Below are 19,672 nucleotides of genomic sequence, written 5' to 3'. Positions count from 1 at the left end.
CCCCTTCCTCCAAGTCAGTATCTTCCATGAGGGACTTGGGGGAGTCCAAGTGCCTCCTCTTGCACTTACATTTGTGAGGAACCTCTTTAGTGGGACTGCCCAAAGAAGACTCACGAACCGGTTGGGGTTCCTTGTAGGGAACATTCTGGGGCATGTTGATCACGGGTTGTCCCTGCATGGGCAGACTGGCAGAAGACCCACCCAGAATAGAGGGGGTTGGGGTGGACTCAGAGAAGACAGTCAGGGGCCTCGATCCATTAGTGAGAGCCGTTTCCACCACATGCCAAGGAGGAGCAAGCTTCCCGCGCAACTGACAGAGGGCGCCCCTCCCCACATCCGACACAGGGATCGGAGCCAAGCCCGAAGGAGCAGACGCTATGAGGGGTAGGTCTCGCATGTACAACCCCTTTCAAAAATTGCACAACTTAAGAACAGAAAGAGAAAGAAAGATCCAAGGACAGACAAGCAAGAATGGATGAAAAATGAACACAGAAAGGCAAAAAAGACCAGAGGAGAATAACTCATAAAAATATTCTAGAACCAGAGGCATCTCAACCTTAAAAGGGTCCTGTTTTGTAGTGTGGCACCAACTAAAAATTCTTACACATTTCTTGCACATAAAAAATAGAGGATATCAAAACTCTATCATCCAGGCAATCAGCTGAAGTGTTTTCATGAGCTCCCTCGAAATACTGTTACTTGAAAATCAGAGTCCTGGCATACAGACAAAAAAACCTCCAGAAACAAATGGGAAAGAGTGAATACTGAACATCGCTATTTTTCTTTATTTACTTTTTTTAGGGATCAAGCCCCACTGCACTTCCCAATGTGGATGGCAAGCCCCCTTACCACCTGAACATATATATCTATCACACACACACACAGATTGCCATACCTCAAAGAGAAGGGAATACTCCATGAAATGGCAATTCATTTATACAGGTCTTGATATTGCAAACAGTTACTGTTTTGTATGAGTAAATACAGTTTGTGGGGAAGCCTGGAAAGGACAGCCACTCCACCACCACCACTATCTTTGGAAAGTCCTTATGGATCTTTAGAACAGCCGTGGGTGTCAATTGATAGGATGAAAAAACAAACACTCATGCCCATTGGAATGAGAAGGTATCTGTCTTCAAGACCTGTTTGCAAGGAATCCTGAATAAGAATTTCTTCAACTGTCTGCTATAACAGGAGGCAAACATATCTATTGAAGGTATAGCCCACAATTAGATCAATTCCTGGAAAGCCCCTAAGTGTAGTTTCTATTTGTGAGGATTGGTCTTGGTACTGCACAGTTTGTCTGCAACAGTGTTTTGCTCTGACAGAATGGATGAGATCTAAAGAAATGAAATTTGGAACCATGACATACAGACTGAGAAAAGACAGGTTTAGAACTTGTCTCCAAAGATCCCTCTCTGTATTTGTCCCCCGAGAGATCCCTAAATAAAGAAACTTTGACTGTCTGATCTGAGGGCACTAGTCCTATGACACCCTGAGACAACGTGCTCCAAAACTGGAGGAAACAGTGACGTTTGATTTAGAAGATGAAGAGGAATTCTCTGAAAAGGGGGAAGGGATTCCTACTGCCATCAGCATCTCTGCTGTATAATTCACAGAACCCATTTGTCTGAGATCATCTGATGCTATTGTGGAAGATGAAGGTCTAGACTGAAGGACAGACTAATGGATTATCATGGTAGGTGGGAGGGGAAAATTGAATGGGCAAGTAGTCACTGTGACTTGTTGGACTGGCCTTAGTTCTTAAAGGCCCTCCTTTCTTCTTGAAGTTTCCTTGCCATTGCTTTTTAAAATTCTGTTTTAACTTTTCTGAGACTGCTTGCTTTGTCTCCTGAAAAAAAAAGTGGCCCTGAATTAGAAGGAAAGTTTTTACTGAACTTAGAAAAGCAGATTATAAGATCTAGGTAACCCCTTAAATCAATTTTTCCCTCTCATCATTTTTTACGACCTTATCAGTAGTACAGTCAAACAAAACATATTTGCCAAGAAGAGAATTTAAAATCACAGTTTTAACGTCATCTGGTAAATTCTGAAAGTGTAAGCCTAAAAAATGTTGCCATAACTGAACCAGTAACAGCAATTCTTAGATACTGCATCATTAAAATCATAAGAACACTTTAAAGTGTGTTTGGTTACTTCAGAAGTAGACATAATTAAAAAGTTAATGAAGTTTTACTCTCTGAAGATGGAATGTTAACAGTTAACTTTCTTATGTTCTCGAAGCCAGTAAAAATTTTTAACATTACACAATTCAAAATTCTGCAACTTAAAATCACAGGAGAATAATCTTTCTTCCCAAATCAATCAAAAGCTCTTCCATCCTTATCAGAGAGAACAGGGTTAGAATTCACAATATGTTTATCATCAGATGGCTTTGATAAAGAAATCACTGCAGGATCTGATATGAGATTAGAATATTTAATGTGCCTGAGGTACTTTATACAACTTATCAGACTTGTGTGTGAACAGGAGGTTGACTGTCGGGCATACTGCAAGCTGTTACAACTTCCACTAAAGCTGATAAAAGAGGAGGGAAATCTGCAGGCTCAGGAAAAAAAAAACATTTGTAACAAACCATAACATTTTTGCTGGGAGATAGTAGAATAAGTATCTTCAAACTTCAGGAGAATTCACTGAAGAAAAACACTCCCCATTCTATTCCCTGTTCTTGTGACTGGAAATTAGAGTCAGAATGACAGGGAAATCTTTTTCTCACCCTACTTGAAGTCAGTGAAGAAACAGCATTTGAAACAATAAAAGCAGATAATAATCCCTTGGCAAATCCTAGCAAGTTTTCCCTGTCAATAGACAGAGAAACAGGAGAAGAGATGTTCTAAACTTTTTGCTTTCCTTTTTCTGAGACCCCCCCCCCCCCGGAAAAAGACCAACCTGAAAGCCAGGGTAGCTTTTTGGCTAGGCTTATATAGGCCCTAGGGCCAATAGCCTAGTACCTACCTATTTAGCCTAGGAATAAGGCACCTGAGCCTAGCTGTGGGGTAAAACTTTCATCTGCTCCTTCCCGTAAGATTGACAAGAGTTGTTCTCCTTTGCAAGGTGAGGACCACCCTTAAGCCATGGAGGATGCCATCTAACTCCTGGTCCTTAATGGCATCCCAAGGAGCTACACCAGACAGAGAGAGAATAATAAGTGGTCCAAGGAACCAAGTCCGACCATAGCAAAGAAACTCATCAGCAGCTGAGGCAGTGAGGGAGCCAGCCTGACACCCAAAGACCCATGATTTATTATATTTATTTTTTTCTTGCGGACAGGAGAAGGAAGAACTAAGCAGACTGGCAACTACCACATGGTTAAGCCGAGAAAAGAAGCCTGAAAGAAAAGTAGTGGAGCCTGGGTGAGTCAGTAAACTTCCTGAAAGAAAACTTAAGATTCTGAGGTAAAACTTTCACTGACAATCCCCCAAAATCATGCCCCTTAAGTAAGAATTTTACACAGAAATGTAAAAAAAAAACAGATTTTTACACAATTAATTCACAAGTAAAAATGCCTTTTCTAGACTTGGAAAAATCATTTATTATAAAATAAATAATTTACAAAAAAAACCACAGCTTTTCCTTAGGCAAATGATATAGTGGAAGATATTCCCCATAAGAATCGGAAGCCAACCATTAGTTCCATGGAGGCCCACTTTGGCTGCAAGAAAGCTCTGAAGCTTTGGTGCCTTAACCAGTGTTTTTACGTAGCTCTTCTAGAACCTCATAGCAGTTAGGGTGCATGGAAAGTGCTCCGAATCTTTGAAAGCTAGCTGGTGGTCAGATTCTTGGCAAGCTATAACATATGAAGGTTAGTTTACTGTAACAGTGATCTAAATGTTGTGCATCAACAGCTACAAACATGTTGCTGTTTTTTTCCCTTAACCACAAATCTTAAAACTTGATGAACAAGATTATGTAAGGGCCAGGGTGACACATTTGTAAAGAAAATATAATTCGATTTAATTCATACCCAACATGGTGCATACTGAGACAAGTTAGCAGGACAGGAATACCACAGAATGGAAGAAACAGTAAAGTCTTGCTCTCTTATGTTTGGCAATGTAAGGATAATTGTGTAGTGAGGAAAATGCACTTTGGGAAGAAAATAAAAGAAAGCACACAGCTGTAGCACCTCAAGTGCTGACCTTGTGAACCTGACCACTCTCTGGAGGACTGAGTCTCAACAAATCTACAAGACTTGCCATTAAAGCTATAGCTCTCAAAAGTCCAGATTTCCACCTCATTTTTTGGCCCATTCCTCTTATAATTTGTGGTGTTCTGCCAAATCTCTGAGGGGTAAAATCAGTATATAATGAAAGACATTTGAGTTTCAGGCTTCAAATCCCTCAGAAAATGCAAGCTAATGTAAAGCCTGTTAATCTAGCAGCTTTCTATGATTATAATTACAGCATTTAAAAATCTGTTCCTGTTTTTAGGCCTGTGCTCCCTCCTCTATTATTTCTGGCTATGTCCAGATTTCTTGTAACAAGAGGTTGAAAGGTATGATCGAAGCTCTTCAGTGAAAAAAAAATCTGCAAAAGCTGTACAGCCATGCATTAAGTTGTAATCAAAAGGGGGTACATTAGCAGAAAAGATTTCTAAACGGTATATCAGCTTTCTGTTCACACTAACCATTTCCTATTCATGTCATCATCTTCAGACAATCTTTTAAATGAAGTTACCCTGAGCTGTAGGGTGCAAGTGGAAATAATCTGATCCAATATCTCAGAGAAGCAGCACAGCTTCTGCAGTACATCTGGAATGAAAGGAGCTGAGGTAAGCTCCTGCATCTTTTATGACCACATTTCAAAGTTCCGGAACAAAAGGTTGTACAGAAATTACCAGAAAAACAATTTTGAGGTGGGCTCACACTCATTTCAATTGTAGTATAGGAGCACCCCAAGAAAGAACTCACAGAGCAAGTACAGTGCTTAAATCTAGAGGGGATCTAGTTTCTTTCTAGTACTTATGTCACACAAGGAATATGCAAATTGAAAAAATAGACACATTGGTTTTGAGACTAGAACACTGTATTTAAACGTCATATATAGGTTCATATATATACACACAGACATTTATAGCTTTTTCAACTTTAAATAACTTACCTATTTGGATACTGGCAATGTTTTCTCTATCTCGGTCACACAGCGGGCTGATAGCCAGCTTATGTTTTCTTTCAATGTCTCCTAAAAAAGACCACCACAAACTAATGAGAAAACTAATTGCCAAAGTAGTTCCTTTTTCTAAAATGAATACTTGCTATTTTCTGTATGCTTCAGTCTTCTTTTTTTTTTTTTTTTACATTATTCAAGCAGTAGAAAATAGAGGAAGAGAGAATACAGAAGGTAATACAGAATGCCAGTGACTTTATTGAAGATTTAAAGGTGCTGCCCTTGATATTTGCTACCCTAATTCCCTTCTGATTTCTTCATGTAATTTACTCAACATGATTCTGTGTTGCAGTAATTTTACTTTTTTTTTCTTTGTACGCTACTTTCTGAAGTAGAAGCAGGTACACCAATACAAATTAACTTTTCTACAGAAAACACATTGCTACGAAAATATTTCTTCACACTAAGGTTATTTTAATGCTCATACTAATGCAAACACATAGTACCCAATATGGCAAGAAGACACAAATTTCAAAATGAAGTATGCAGCACACTAAAGATAAATGTTGTATTACTTCTGGCCCATTATTTAAGCATCAGTGTTTAACAAAGGTGTGAATATGGTTCATAAGAACATTAATATAAAAGTGCACCTAAGTACTACATGTCCAAACGTTGCTGTGCAAACAAAAATACTCAAAACAATCTGAAGACTTAATTGCTAACCATCTCATTCATTATACAAAGCAACCAAAAAAACTCTATAACTATATTGTACTGGAGCATATTACACACACAATTACATTTACACCCACAAACACCCAAAGTCTACATTGGCTCTGTACCACATACTTATTCCTGTACAAATATCTCTGTGTAATACCCACCTATTTGTAATGTAAATTACTGTATAACAGCTACATCCGTTTTACTGTTCTCTCCTCATGTTTTATGCATATTGTTTTTAATCATATTGTTTTATTTCACTTGGGCTAGCAATGGAAATATTGATAACAGCTATATCCGAGTCACTGTTTTCTACTCAAGTTTTTTGTGTGTATTGTTTTTAAGCCTACTGTTTATCTTAATAGAGCTTTTCTCCCTGGGCCATTGCTAAAAATGGGTTTCTTGCCCAATTTGGACTATCCCTGTAAACAAATGTAAAATAAAAAATAAATATATTTGGACAGAAGCTCCGTCAGCATGGCTGAGTCAGCAAATGTTTTCTGACATTCACAGTACACAGATGCTTGAAATGGAAGGCAGAATCACTCTGGGAAAAATGGAACATTAGCTGTACTAGCACCTTCTGTATGTAGGTACACCTTCGATAGCAGCAAGACACTTGCAATTAGCTCTTTCAAGCAAGAAAAATTAATCATCTGGCAGAAATAACCTTTACATTAGGTGAATATGCAATTATGTCGCACAAAGCTGTCAACCTATTTTCAAAAATCAGTGAAAAACTAAAACACAATACAGAGGAAAATAAACTTTTAGTTATGTACTCACCATAACTTCAGATGTTTGGGATCCATCTCGCCTACATTCTGAATGATGGGTTCGGAGCCGATCCCTCGGCTCCGACTCGGCACGCTTATGCCAAAGAGCGAAGTCTCTTACTGGCTGAGCTTACCATATCCCAGGATGCACCACTACCAGTCCCCCAGATCTAGTTTGTCCGCATACATGCACACATGCACACCCTGCTTATATAACATCGTCAGATGAAACAAGATAAAACAGTAGAACTCAAAACCGTTCAATCTCTTCTGATCTCCAAGGCAGGGGGAAGGAGGGTGGGTATTAGGAATGTAGGCGAGATGGATCCCAAACATCTGAAGTTATGGTGAGTACATAACTAAAAGATGTTATGTGATCCTATCTCGCCTACATTCTGAATGATGGGACAGCGTCCTAGCACCTGAATCCTGGGTGGCTCACTGGAAAACACTCCTGAGTACCGTGGAACCAAATGAAGCTCGTCCTCTAGATGCCACATCCAATTTGTAGTGTGAAATGAAAGTGTGCGGATTGGACCAAGTAGCCGCAGCACAGATTTCGATATAGCGAGCTTGGAATGAAAAGCTATAGAAGTAGCCATAGCTCTGGTAGAATGAGCCTTGATAGATGTTGTAAGTTGCTTATTCAAGAAGAATAAGTCTGAGTTATGCAATCTCTGATCCATTTTGAGATAGTAGCTTTTGTGATGGTTTGGCCCAGTTTATTATCTGAGAAGGACACAAACAACTGGTCTGACTTACGAAGTTGCTGAGTCCTGTCTAAATAGAAGCGTAACTGCCTGTGAACATCCAATTTATGAAGAGTGTATTCTGCTTCATTGGAGAATTTTGGGAAGAAAACCGGTAGCTCTAGAGATTGTTGTAGGCAGAAACTAGAACAGACCTTTGGGACAAAGGATGGATTAGGCCTAAGTGATACTCTATCCTTGTGGAAAATCAAGTACGGTGGCTTAATAGACAGGGCTTGAAGCTCTGAAACTCTTCTTGCCAAGTAATTGCAACTAAGAAGGCAGTTTTCCAAGACAGATATTTTAACTCGCATGTAGCAGCCGGTTCGAAAGGGAGAGATGTTAATGCGCGAAGCACCAAATCAAGATCCCACGGAGGTGCAGGATGAAAAATTGGTGGTCTTAATAGGCTCGCACCTTTAATGAAAGTTTTGCATAGTCTGCTGCTCATCAAAGGAGGATCCATGGATTCGTGGAATTTAGAGATAGCCGCTAGTTGGACTTTAATAGTTGAGACAGAAGATCCCTGATTAAACAAGGATGTTAAAAATTTCAAGACCTCTGGGACAGGAGCAGTGATAGGGTCTAAGCCCTTGAGTTGAGCCCAGATAGCAAACCTCTTCCACTTACTAAGGTACAATTTGTTAGTGGTGGGTTTGTGGGCCGAAGATAAAATGTGAACAACTTCCGGGTCTAGAGTGTGCCTTCTAACTAAAGTCGGAAGTGGAGGAGCCAAGCTGTCAATTTCAAAGATTGAAGGGACTGATGTCGAAGTCCCGACTGATGGATTAGCAAGTCCGGAATCAGGTCTAAAGTCCACGGATCGTCCACTGCATGCTTCTTCAGGTAGGGAAACCACACCTGACGAGGCCAGTACGGGGCAATCAGAATCATTGAAGACCCCAGTTGAGAGGCTTTTTGAATAACTCTGAGAAGAAGGGGAATTGGAGGAAAGGCATAAATTAGCCCTGTTGGCCAAGGTTGTGCTAGAGCATCCATGGCTGGTACTCCCTGATGTGGGATCAAGGAGAAGAACCTTTGGCACTTGGTGTTTAATGGAGTTGCAAATAGGTCGCAGCACGGCGTCCCCCATCTCCTGAAAACCTGAGCTGCTACTGTGTGGTTTAGAGACCACTCGTGAGGAGAGAGAATTGTCCTGCTCAATTTGTCTGCCAATATATTTGACTTTCCCGGAATGTGGGTCGCTACCAAGAAGCGGTTGGTAGCTACAGCCCATTCCCACACTCTCATGGCCTCTCTGCAAAGGGGGTATGATCTGGTCCCTCCTTGTTTGTTCAGATACCAAACCACCGACATGTTGTCTGTGTGGATGGCGATGATGCCCTGAGGAAGAAACTTGTGTAAGGCTTGTAGGGATAGAAGTACAGCCCTCATCTCCAACACATTGATGTGGAGAAGAGCTTCGTCTGGAAGCCAGGAGCCCTGAACTAGCCTGCCCAGACAATGCCCCCCCCACCCTATCTGGGAGGCATCTGTCGTCAGGGTAACCACTGGAGAGGGAAGAACAAAGGGGTTTCCTTGATCCAAATTGGATGTCTGAAGCCACCAGCGAAGGTCCCTTTGCATATATCCGTAATCATGATGTGATGATTGAGGGAAGATCCTGAAAGGACCATTGCGTTGACAATAGCCACTGAAGAATCCTCATGTGCAATCTTGCCAGAGGGACTAAAAGAACCGTGGCAGACATTGAGCCTAGAACTTGTAGAACCATCCTGGCTGGGGCTTTGGATCTCGAGATCAGAGCTTGAACTTGGCCCTGTAAAGTTTGGATCCTTTCGGCAGGAAGAAAGACGCGCATCAATCTTGAGTCTATCTCTGCTCCTATGAACTTTATGCGTTGAGAGGGCAGCAAGACAGACTTTGACCAATTGAATGTAATCCCCAGGGTAACACCCAGGAGATGGTGGCTTTGAGGTTGTCCATTAGTAGATGCCTGGTGGTGGCAGTCAGGAGCCAGTCGTCCAGATAGGGAAACACTTGGAATCCAAGACTTCTCAGGTGAGCCGTCACTACTGCCAAACACTTGGTGAACACCCTGGGGGCTGTGGTGAGACCAAAGGGCAGAGCGCAAAATTGGTAATGACTGACTCCCAGGCTGAAGCGCAGATACCTCCTGGACGCCTGATGTATCGGTATGTGATAATAGGCGTCCTTGAGGTCTATGGAGCACATCCAAACATCCTTCTCCAACAATGGGAGAATGGATTGTAACGTGACCATTCGAATTTGGATTTCGTGACGGATTGGTTCAGTCTGCTGAGATCCAATATTGGTCTCAGGTCCCCTGTCTTTTGGCACTAAAAAGAACCTGGAGTAATTTCCTGATCCGATCTGGTCTGTGGGGACCGGTTGGATGACTCCTTTTCTAGCAGCTTTAAAGCTTCTGCGGCTGCCATTTCCCTTTGACTGGGTGGTGGGTCCGGGATTCTTTTGGACGGTGGGGCGAGTATGTGAATGGGATGGTGTAACCTCCGGCAATGATCCGAAGCACCCATCTGTCCTGAGTGATTGACTCCCAGGCTTTTAGGTGCTTGGCAAAGCGACACCCGACTGGCTCGAGCAGCACAGCCGGGCAATCCCTCATGACGTGTGGGAGGCTGAAGAGCCACGAAAGGACTCGGTCTCCAGAATTGCGGGCCCTCTGCCGCCTCTGGGACGGCGTCTCCTGAAAAATTTCCCGTCCTCTGCCTCTGGAAGGGGAATCTTCCTGCTGTTGGGAGAAAAACTTACGGGATTTGCGGAACCACATTTTCCCTCCTTTAGCCTTGGGGTAAGGCCGAAGGGAGTGGAATAACGGGCACCTACGGCAGATAAAGTTTTTCCCTCTTGCTCACAGCGGGTAAGGGTGTCTTTAACCTTGGGTCCAAACAAGGAGGACCCATCAAAGGGAGCGTCGGCGAAGGAAGACTTGAAGGCCTCCGCAAACTGACACAAGCGGAGCCAGGCTTGTCTCCGTAGAGCCACGCCTGTGCCTGCCGCTCTACCGCCTTCGGCCGCATAGGAAATGAGCCTCATGGACGAGTTAGAAATTGACGTAAGGATAGCCAACTGAGAGCTAACCGACTGGGCTAGGTGCTCAGGTAGATTACCCGAGAGGGAATCTGACAACTCCTTGACCAGATCCCTCTGAAGCCTGGTAAAATGTGCCAAATAATTCAGAGACCTTAAAGTAAAGGCCGCTGAAGTCAGGGTGCGCTTCCGCACCTGTCCATACTCCTAGACTCCTTATTAGGAGGATGGATGGACGTTGAAGCCTCTGCCACGTCCTGTTGTGTAGCAGATGCCACCACCATGGCATCTACAGCCACGCCTTTAGTGAGGAACTCCTTCTCGGGGAGCAGACAAAAATTTATTTGGATGAGAAGAGACTGGTTCCACGGTATCTGGATGTTCCACGCCCTTCGACAAACTAAATCCAGAAGCTCGTCAAGGGCGGAGACACCCAGGAGGCGGAGGGCTGAGCCCCAAAGGCCTTGAGGAGCACTGACTCGTCAGTAGAGGGGTTTGGATATCCAGCCGCCTCGTTGTTTGAGGATCTCTAAGATGTCTGCAAAGGAGACATCATCCGAGGACGACTGGGACCCCTCTGCATCATCCAGATCAGTGTCTGAAGTAATAGACTCGGGGAGTCCACGTGCTTCCTCTTGCACGATCTCTTCCTTGGGGTTCCTCGAAGACAGCTCAGAAGAACCCTCAGGAGGAGGGGAACCCCACTGGGGTAACCTCAGGCCCGGGCTCCGCTGACTACGGACAGGGGAACTGCCAAAGACCCAGTCTCCACTCCTAGGGAAGGTGCCGGTAAAGCCGGGAGATGGCAAGAGGACTTGGCCAAGGCACTCCTCATGGCTCTGAAAGCCGGACCCCAGAATCCTGGGAGTGTCCGGTCCCGGAGCCGTGATAGTCGACGGAAGACCCGCAGAAGCACCGAGGGAGGCTCGGAACCGAAAGCATAGGTCCCAAACATCACCCCGGGTCCAGCCGAAGACGTCCAGCGTACCAAACTCGGACCCGAAGGCCGGGTTGGAGTAAGGGTCGGAGCCGACCCTGAGATCTCCATCGGCTCCAACAGCACCTGCTCGACGGAGCGAAGCAGTCGGAGGAGGAATGGCAATGGGTGGGCCAAGGTCATCGGCTCCGAAGCCAACTGGGTCGGAACCGAAACAAATTTTGGAAGACTGGGGACTGGAACAGTCTTTGGAGCACCCTGTCTATATCAGAATCTGACATCCTCAAGACCGAGAGGAAACAGAACGGGTCCGAGACGGCCTCTCCAACGGCCCCAAAGGGCTAGGGGACCGGCTCCGAGGCGACTCGATGAGTATCGGCGCCGAGGGAATACACACACCAGATTCCATCGGTGCCGAGGTGGACTTGCGCCGAGGAGGAAGTGTCTGAGCGGGCAACCTTTGTCGGCTCCGAGAGCAGTGGAGCCGACGAAGATGACCCGCCTCTCGATGCCCCAGCTATCGGCTCCGAAGCCAGAGGAGTCGATACTGGTGGCATCGAGGCAGACCGTTCCGACCTCGGCTCCGAAGTCCTTGGAGCCGAAGGAGAGGCCTGCCTTTGTTTCTTAGCGATCGGATCCGACGGACTGGTCGGAGCCGCCGCCTTTTCTTTTTGGCCGGAGAAGGAGAGGATGCCAAAGCTTCTTCGAAAGAAGGTTTAATTAATCCCTTAAGAATTAATTTATTTTTCCTCTCCTGGAGGACCCTTGAGGAAAAAGCGTGACATACACTACATGATTCCTGTAAATGCTTTGCCCCTAAGCAATACACACATAGCGAGTGATCGTCCGTGATGGACATTTTGAAGCTACATTTTACACATTTCTTGAAGCCAAGGCCTAGGATTCTGAGACATTATAGAAATTTTCAGAAAGTAACTGTAAAGAACACTGGTGACACACCTAGAATAGGCTTACAGTTAACACTCGCAATACTCTGAGTAGTTAAACACAGCACAAACTCTGTAAATGTAATAATTTCTCTCAGTAGTTCCTCTTTAAGGAAGAGAAATATAAATGAAACAGAACCGAAGTCACCTACAAATAAAAAGACCGGGAAAGGCCTTTCCAGACAAGAGGTACTCCTAGTCCACACTCACAACACAAGAATTCACCAAGTGAATTTTGTCAAACACACTCAAAACACAAGAATAGCTGTTAAAACAGCTTTTTGTAGAGAATGAAGAAAATCCTGACAGAAAAACTAGTGAAATAATCACTACTTAACTCAGCCAGCTCGAGACCACGTCTTCACTTGTTAGCGGCAAACGAGATCTGGGGGACTGGTAGTGGTGCATCCTGGGATATGGTAAGCTCAGCCAGTAAGAGACTTCGCTCTTTGGCATAAGCGTGCCGAGTCGGAGCCGAGGGATCGGCTCCGAACCCATCATTCAGAATGTAGGCGAGATAGGATCACATAACATCAAATAAAATACATTCATTAAACTTAGGCTCAGTTCTTTAAATAATTTAACAAAAAGGGGATTTCTACATCATAGACATCCTACACCATCTCTTTACTTTGCCTAATCCCTTATACCTAAACTTCATACTATTTGGTTCCCCTTGTAAAAATATTGTCAGACTTTACTGTCATACCTCACCCCACCTCTTTTCAGTGTCATATTTTTGTTCCACATGTTCTCACCAAGATCATCTCTACAGGGTTGTTGTTGTTGTCTTTCGCCTTTTCCCAGTTAGGGGTCGCTACAGCGGAACTCCGGTCCGCTAATGATTGGCAGTAGATTTTCACGGTGCTGAGTTGCCAGCTCGACGCCCAACCTTCAACGAAGGCACGCCCATTCACGCATGTCTTTCGGAACGCCACTCGACCCGCGGGGAGGACATGCAGACTCCACACAGAAGGCACTCCTCGCACACTAGCTGAGAATTGAACGGGAGAACCTCTTGCTGTGAGGCAACAAAGCTACCGCTGCACCACCGTGGATCCCTCGATCATCTCTACAGGGTACACTTTAAATATGCAACCCATGTAACTGTAAACACACACGATGTTTGTGTTGAGTGCATACAATTGTTAAGCATATGTATTGCTATTCGATGTAACCATGCTTGTTAATTAAGCAATCCTCTTGGGGTCATTTATTTATTTATTGCCTTTGTTTACTAGGAGAGATGACTGGTAAGCAAGGTCCATTTTCAGTGGAGGCCCAGGGAGAAAAGCTTCAGTAGACACACTCAGTTACATATTTTAAAGAGCTAGGTACATAATATAATATACAAAAATTTTTGGTGATTACACTGTAGTATGCTTATGGTTAGGGTATTAGTACAATATTTAGGCACATAGGAAAATCTAGAATAGCAAGAGAATTAGTTAAACAGAAAATAGAAGTTATGTTCTTACCATAACGTTCCATGTTAGTTGTCTTCTTCTCGCCTTCTTCTTGCTGGATGGGTTCGGAGCCGACCTCGGCTCCGACTCGGCCACTCTAAAAGCTCGAGAGTTGGTTCCACCGGCTCGAGGCTCCCCTTATATCCCACAATGCTAGGCGAGAGTTACCTCAGATCTCGTTTGTGAGCTAACCCCAGCTTATAACAGTAACAGAATAACTCTAAAACAGAGTCCACCTCTAACAACAGGAAAAAGGAAGGGTGACCTACATCCTGATCCAGGAAATATGCACAACAGCATATGCCTAAGAAAGAGGTGGTAGAAAGAGAGGTCACAATCACAACTCCTCTAGGTCTGTCCAGGCCAGGGGGAAGGAGGGTGGGACGCAAGAAGAAGGCGAGAAGAAGACAACTAACATGGAACGTTATGGTAAGAACATAACTTCTATATGTTAAGTTGTCTATCTCGCCTTCATTCTTGCTGGATGGGACCGCGTCCCTAGCACCTTGTCCCGGGTGGCCTAACGGAACAGACTCCTGAGAACAGTGGAACCAAAATTAGCCCTATGCCTAGAAGCTAAATCCAACTTATAATGAGAAATAAAAGTGTGAGGAGTAGCCCAAGTAGCTGCACAAATGGTATCAATAGGCAGTCTGTCTTGGAAGGCTAAAGAAGTAGCCAAAGCTCTGGTGGAATGGGCTTTAGGTTTATTAGGCAATTTTTGTTGTCTAATTTCATATACCAGGGAAATCAAAGATGTTAGCCATCTGGATAATGATACCTTTGAAACTGAAAGTCCCTTTCTGTTTTCCGCATAGGAGACAAACAGCTGATCAGATTTTCTGAATTGTTTTGTTCTATCCAAGTAGTACCTCAATTGGCGATGAACATCCAGGCAGTGTAATTTTTGTTCAGACCTATTGGAATACTCTGGAAAAAAGACAGGGAGGTCAATGCTTTGGTTTAGATTTGATGTCGAGACCACCTTAGGCAAAAGGACGGGTTAGTTCGTAAGGATACTCTGTCCTTATGAAACAAAAGATAAGGAGGACGACAACTGAGTGCTTGAAGCTCTGAAACTCTTCTAGCTGATGTAATAGCTACCAGAAAAAGAGTTTTCCATGATAACAATTTTAAGGAACAGGAAGCTGCAGGTTCGAAAGGGGGAAGAATCAAAGAAGCAAGGACTAAATTTAGGTCCCAAGGAGAAGGAGGATTTCTTATAGGAGGTCTGAGAAGAAAAACTCCTTTCAAAAAGGCTTTGCAGAGTTTGTGGGACATTAAGGCAGATTCAGAAATACCCACATGAAAGTTAGAAATAGCTGCCAATTGAACTTTAAGTGTAGAGGGAGATGAACCTGCATGGAAGAGTTCAGCTAGAAAATCAAGGACTAGTTGGATGGAAGCGGTGAAAGGATCTATGTCCTTTCCTTGTGCCCAATATGAGAAGCGTTTCCACTTACTTAAATAAATCTTTCGAGTGGAAGATTTATGGGAAGCTATCAATATATCTCTAACAGAGTGAGATAATTGAGGAAGCCTGGCTAAGGTAGGAACTGGAGGAACCAAGCAGTGAGGTTCAGAGAGGGGAGGGAGCGATGAAACTGACCCGACTGATGGATCAAAAGATCTGGAACTAGGTCCAGCTTCCACGGTCGCTCCAAGAGAAAACGATGTAGAAAGGGGAACCACACTTGTCGAGGCCAGTAAGGAGCAATGAGGATCAATGAGGCCTTCTGAGCGATAGCTTTCTGAATTACTTGAGAGATCAGTGGGAAAGGAGGAAATGCATACAGAAGTCCCCGGGGCCAAACTTGGACTAGAGCGTCTCTGCTGGGTTGGCCTGGTAAAGGGAACATAGTGAAATATTCCCTGCACTTGCTGTTTTGGGGAGTAGCAAAAAGATCGCAGCAAGGCTGACCCCACTTGAGAAAAATTTCTCTCACTACAGAGTCTTTCAGAGACCACTCGTGAGGCATGAGAATAGCTCTGCTCAACTTGTCCGCAATATGATTGGACTTCCCGGGGATGTGCGTTGCTATCAGAAAACGCTGAGAAGAAATCGCCCATTGCCACAGTCTGAGTGCTTCTCGACACAGGGGGTATGATCTGGTTCCGCCTTGTTTGTTGATGTACCACACTACAGACATATTGTCTGTCTGGATTGCAATTGTTCCCAAGGGAAGAGAGTCTTGAAGGGCTTGCAACGCTAAAAGCACTGCTCTCATCTCCAGAACATTTATGTGCAAGTGGCATTCGTTTGGTTGCCATGTGCCCTGGACTGTCCTGCCCTGATAATGCCCCCACCCGATCAGGGAGGCATCCGTTGTCAGTGTAGCAACCGGTGGAGGTGGAACATGAGGTCTTCCCGACAGGAGATGGGGGGAAGACATCCACCACATGAGATGCTTTTTGCACGCTTGCGTGATCACAATGGTGTGAGACATTGGAAGTTCCTGGTATGACCATTGAGTAAAAGCATCCACTGAAGGATCCGCATGTGGTATCTGGCTAATGGAAGGAGAGGTATGGCGCTGCCATAATTCCCAACACCTTTAGAACTAACCTGGCTTTGATTCTGTTGTTGTTGAGAAGGAGTGATACCAATTTGTGAATGTCTGATATCCTTTGATGTGTTAGCCTTGCAGACATGTTTATCGTATCTAGATTTGCGCCTATGTAGGTAATAGTACGACAAGGCGACAAAACAGACTTTTCGCAATTTATTGAAATACCCAGTTTTTGACAAACGCGAAAAGTATAATCTCTGGCCATCAGAAGGAGATGCTTGTTGGGAGCTGTGAGGAGCCAGTCGTCCAAATATGGAAACACCTGGAATCCTTGTCGTCTCAGGTGAGAAGCTACCACTGCCATGCATTTGGTAAACACCGGGGCAGTGGTGAGACCAAAGGGCAGGGCCCTGAACTGAAAATGACTGGTTCCCAGCCTGAAGCGGAGGAATCTTCTGGAGCGCCTGTTCATTTTATGTGATAGCACGCATCCCGAAGGTCTATAGAGCACATCCAGTTTCCTTTGCCCAAAGGGAAGGATGGATTGCAGCGTGACCATCCGAAATCTTGTTTTCTTGACTGATTTGTTCAAGATACTGAGATCCAAAATCGGTCTCCAGTCCCCTGTTTTCTTTGGAACTAAAAAGAACCTTGAGTAGATTCCGGATCCTTGTTGGTCTGCTGGCACTGGCTGAATTGCTCTTTTTGCAAGCAGTTTTGAAATTTCCAAAGCTGCTAGATCCCTTTGAGCGGGTGGAACATCTGGAAGGGATTTTTTTGACTGATTTGGAAAGCGAAGAAAGGGGATAGAATAGCCTTCGGAAATGATGGACTGTACCCATTTGTCTTGAGTCAGGGATAGCCAGGCTTCTGGGTACAGTGACAATCTTCCCCCAACTGCCTCCGAAGATGGGCAGTCGGGCAACACCTCAGGGATGCTGAAAGGGCTTGTCAGGAAGGCTTCCCGATTGCCCTGGTTCTGCGGACCCCCCCTGCCCCTAGGGCGACGTCTACCATTGTTATTCCCACCTCTGCCTTTGGTAGGAAAACGACTCTGTGCGTCAGGCGAAGTCCCTTGAGATTGTTTACGGAACCACATCTTTCCACCCTTCTGGCCTTTGGGGTAAGGCCTGGAAGGAGTCGAAAACGGACTCCGACGGCAGAAAGGGTCTTGCCATCAGTCTCGCACCTAGTCAGGGTTTCTTTCACTTGAGGACCAAAGAGAGATGATCCATCAAAAGGGGAGTTTGTGAAAGACGTCTTGAAAGGGTCCGAAAATTGCATAGCCGCATCCAGGCGTGCCTACGTAAGGCCACACCTGTCCCTGCGGCTCTGCTCGCCCATCAGCCGCCAGAGGAAAGGAGGCATGGAGGAGTTGGATATGGAATTAAGGGTAGCCAGCTGCGTGTTCATCTTGTCTTGGAAACCCGCAGCTGTAGGATCCTTTAACATTTCACTCGCTTCCTTGATCAAATCCCTTTGAAGACGAGTAAAATGGCACAGGTAGTTCAGCGAACGCATGGTAAATGTCGCTGAGGAGAACATCCGCTTCCCATACCTATCCATGGACCTAGATTCCTTGTTAGGTGGATGGACAGGTACTGAAGGATCAGCTAGTTCCTTCTTTGTGGCAGCAGCTACCACCATAGCATCCACAGAAACTCCTTTTGTTAAAAATTGCTTGTCTGCTGGAGCTGTTATGAACTTAGAAGGTCTCCTGGGAGTGGGGTCCACTGAATCAGGAGCCGTCCATGCCTTCTTAGCAACCACCTGCATGAGGGGGTCAAAGGGCGGGGACACCCAGGAGGTGGAAGGACGAGAGCCAAACGCCTCAAGATACACAGATTCGTCCTCCGAAGGGTTGAGGGCTGGCCAATTTCCCCTCTGTTTCAGGATCTCCAGAATGTCTGCAAATGAGACATCTTCAGAAGGGGAACGGGGGGAACCCTCAGAATCATCCAAATCTGTGTCTGACGTGATGGACTCAGGTGAGTCAATGTGTTTCCTCTTACACTTCCTCTTCCGAGGGGGCTCTTCTGCCAAATCAGGAGAGGCCTCGAAGAGGATGAAATCCCGACAGGGGGCTCCTGAGGAGCTGGCTCTCTGCGGTCCGGGATGAGGGAGTGAGTCGACTTACCCTGAGGCACCATAGAGGGAGGGGCGGACGGAGCCGACCGTGGAGTAGAGCCAGGCTCTAACACACTCCGCATGACCTCGAATGCACCCCTGTCAGGCAGAGCCAGAGGTCCCCGCTCCGATGAGCTAAGAACCCCTCGGCACCGACAGTGATGGCTCCGAGGCCGATGTCGGAGCTGAACTCACCAGCCAAGCCCGAGAGGGAGAGGGGGTCGGACAAGGGTCCGATGCCACTCACCCCTCGGAGCCGACGAGGGAAGTCCGCGCCGAGATTCCTCCAAAGAAGAAAACGGAGCCGACGAGGGAGCCGAAGACAATTGTATCGGCTCCGGCGTAATCACAGTCTCGGTTCCGACGACCCGGCTCGAACTCAAGAGAGTCAAGGAGGAAAATGTTGATGGACCGGGCAGGCATCGACTGATGAGTCGGGCTCTGAAGCATCTGGGCCAGTGCCTCGGACTTAAGTAGTCGACTCACTACCCTCTGAAGGTCATGATCCGACAGCCTCGATGACCTAGAGGAGTGAGACCTTTGGCTCCGTTCAGACAGCAGGGGAGATCCTGGAGCCGAATGAACGGAGCCAAGAGATGGTGACCTGGACCTCTTCCTAGTTGTCGGCTCCGAAGGTCTGGTCGGAGCCGACAAGGGAACTTCTATAACCTCGGCTCCGGCCGGAGCCGAGGGAGCCACAGAAACTGTGGACTGAGACTTATCGGCTCCAGCCGGAGCCGATAAAGGCAAAGGTTGAGAAACCTGAGGTCTCGGCTCAGAAGCCGGAGCCGAAGACCTTGCCTTGGAGGGCTTCCCTGTTGAAACAGACAGGGAATCCTCTGGCTTGAGTAAGCCTCTAAGAATTAATTTATTCTTTCTTTCCTGCAGGACCCTGGGGCTGAAGCCATGGCACACAGCACAGGAGTCCTGCAGGTGCAAAGGCCCCAGACAATAGACACAAGAAGTGTGAGCGTCTGTCAGAGACATTTTCTGACAGCACGCATCACACTTCTTGAATGCGGAGACCTTTGCTTCTTTTGACATTTTCTGAACAGGTGTACACAAACACACACAAACACACTAGTTATACCCTGTCAGATTAAACAATAAAAATAGTAATACTAGTAATTTAAACTACCATAAACTAGTATAAAACACACACACTCCACTAGGGAAGGAAAGGCCTATAGGCCCAAGGGAAGAACCAAGGTTCTTGGGGAAAGAAACGGAAATTTTTTTGGGTAGGGAATAAAAGTTTTCTAACCTACACTAAAT

At 45.4% G+C, this 19,672-nt stretch overlaps 1 protein-coding gene across 1 annotated transcript in view; it reads right to left on the bottom strand.

The window, feature by feature from the left end:
- Nucleotides 1–19,672, bottom strand: part of PDE7A (phosphodiesterase 7A) — a 1,297,734-nt gene that overhangs the window by 205,226 nt on the left and 1,072,836 nt on the right. Inside the window, exon 10 of the mRNA XM_044065847.1 lies at nucleotides 5,121–5,201. Coding sequence (XP_043921782.1) covers nucleotides 5,121–5,201 — 81 coding nt within the window. The remainder of the gene's footprint in view (nucleotides 1–5,120; nucleotides 5,202–19,672) is intronic.

The sequence above is a fragment of the Protopterus annectens genome, chromosome 3.part0 (genome assembly GCF_019279795.1).
Source record: "Protopterus annectens isolate FY-2018-M chromosome 3.part0, PAN1.0, whole genome shotgun sequence".
NCBI lineage: Eukaryota > Metazoa > Chordata > Ceratodontiformes > Protopteridae > Protopterus > Protopterus annectens.
The sequence above is the reverse complement of the archived record's forward strand: the minus strand, read 5'-3'. Positions and strand labels throughout refer to the sequence as shown.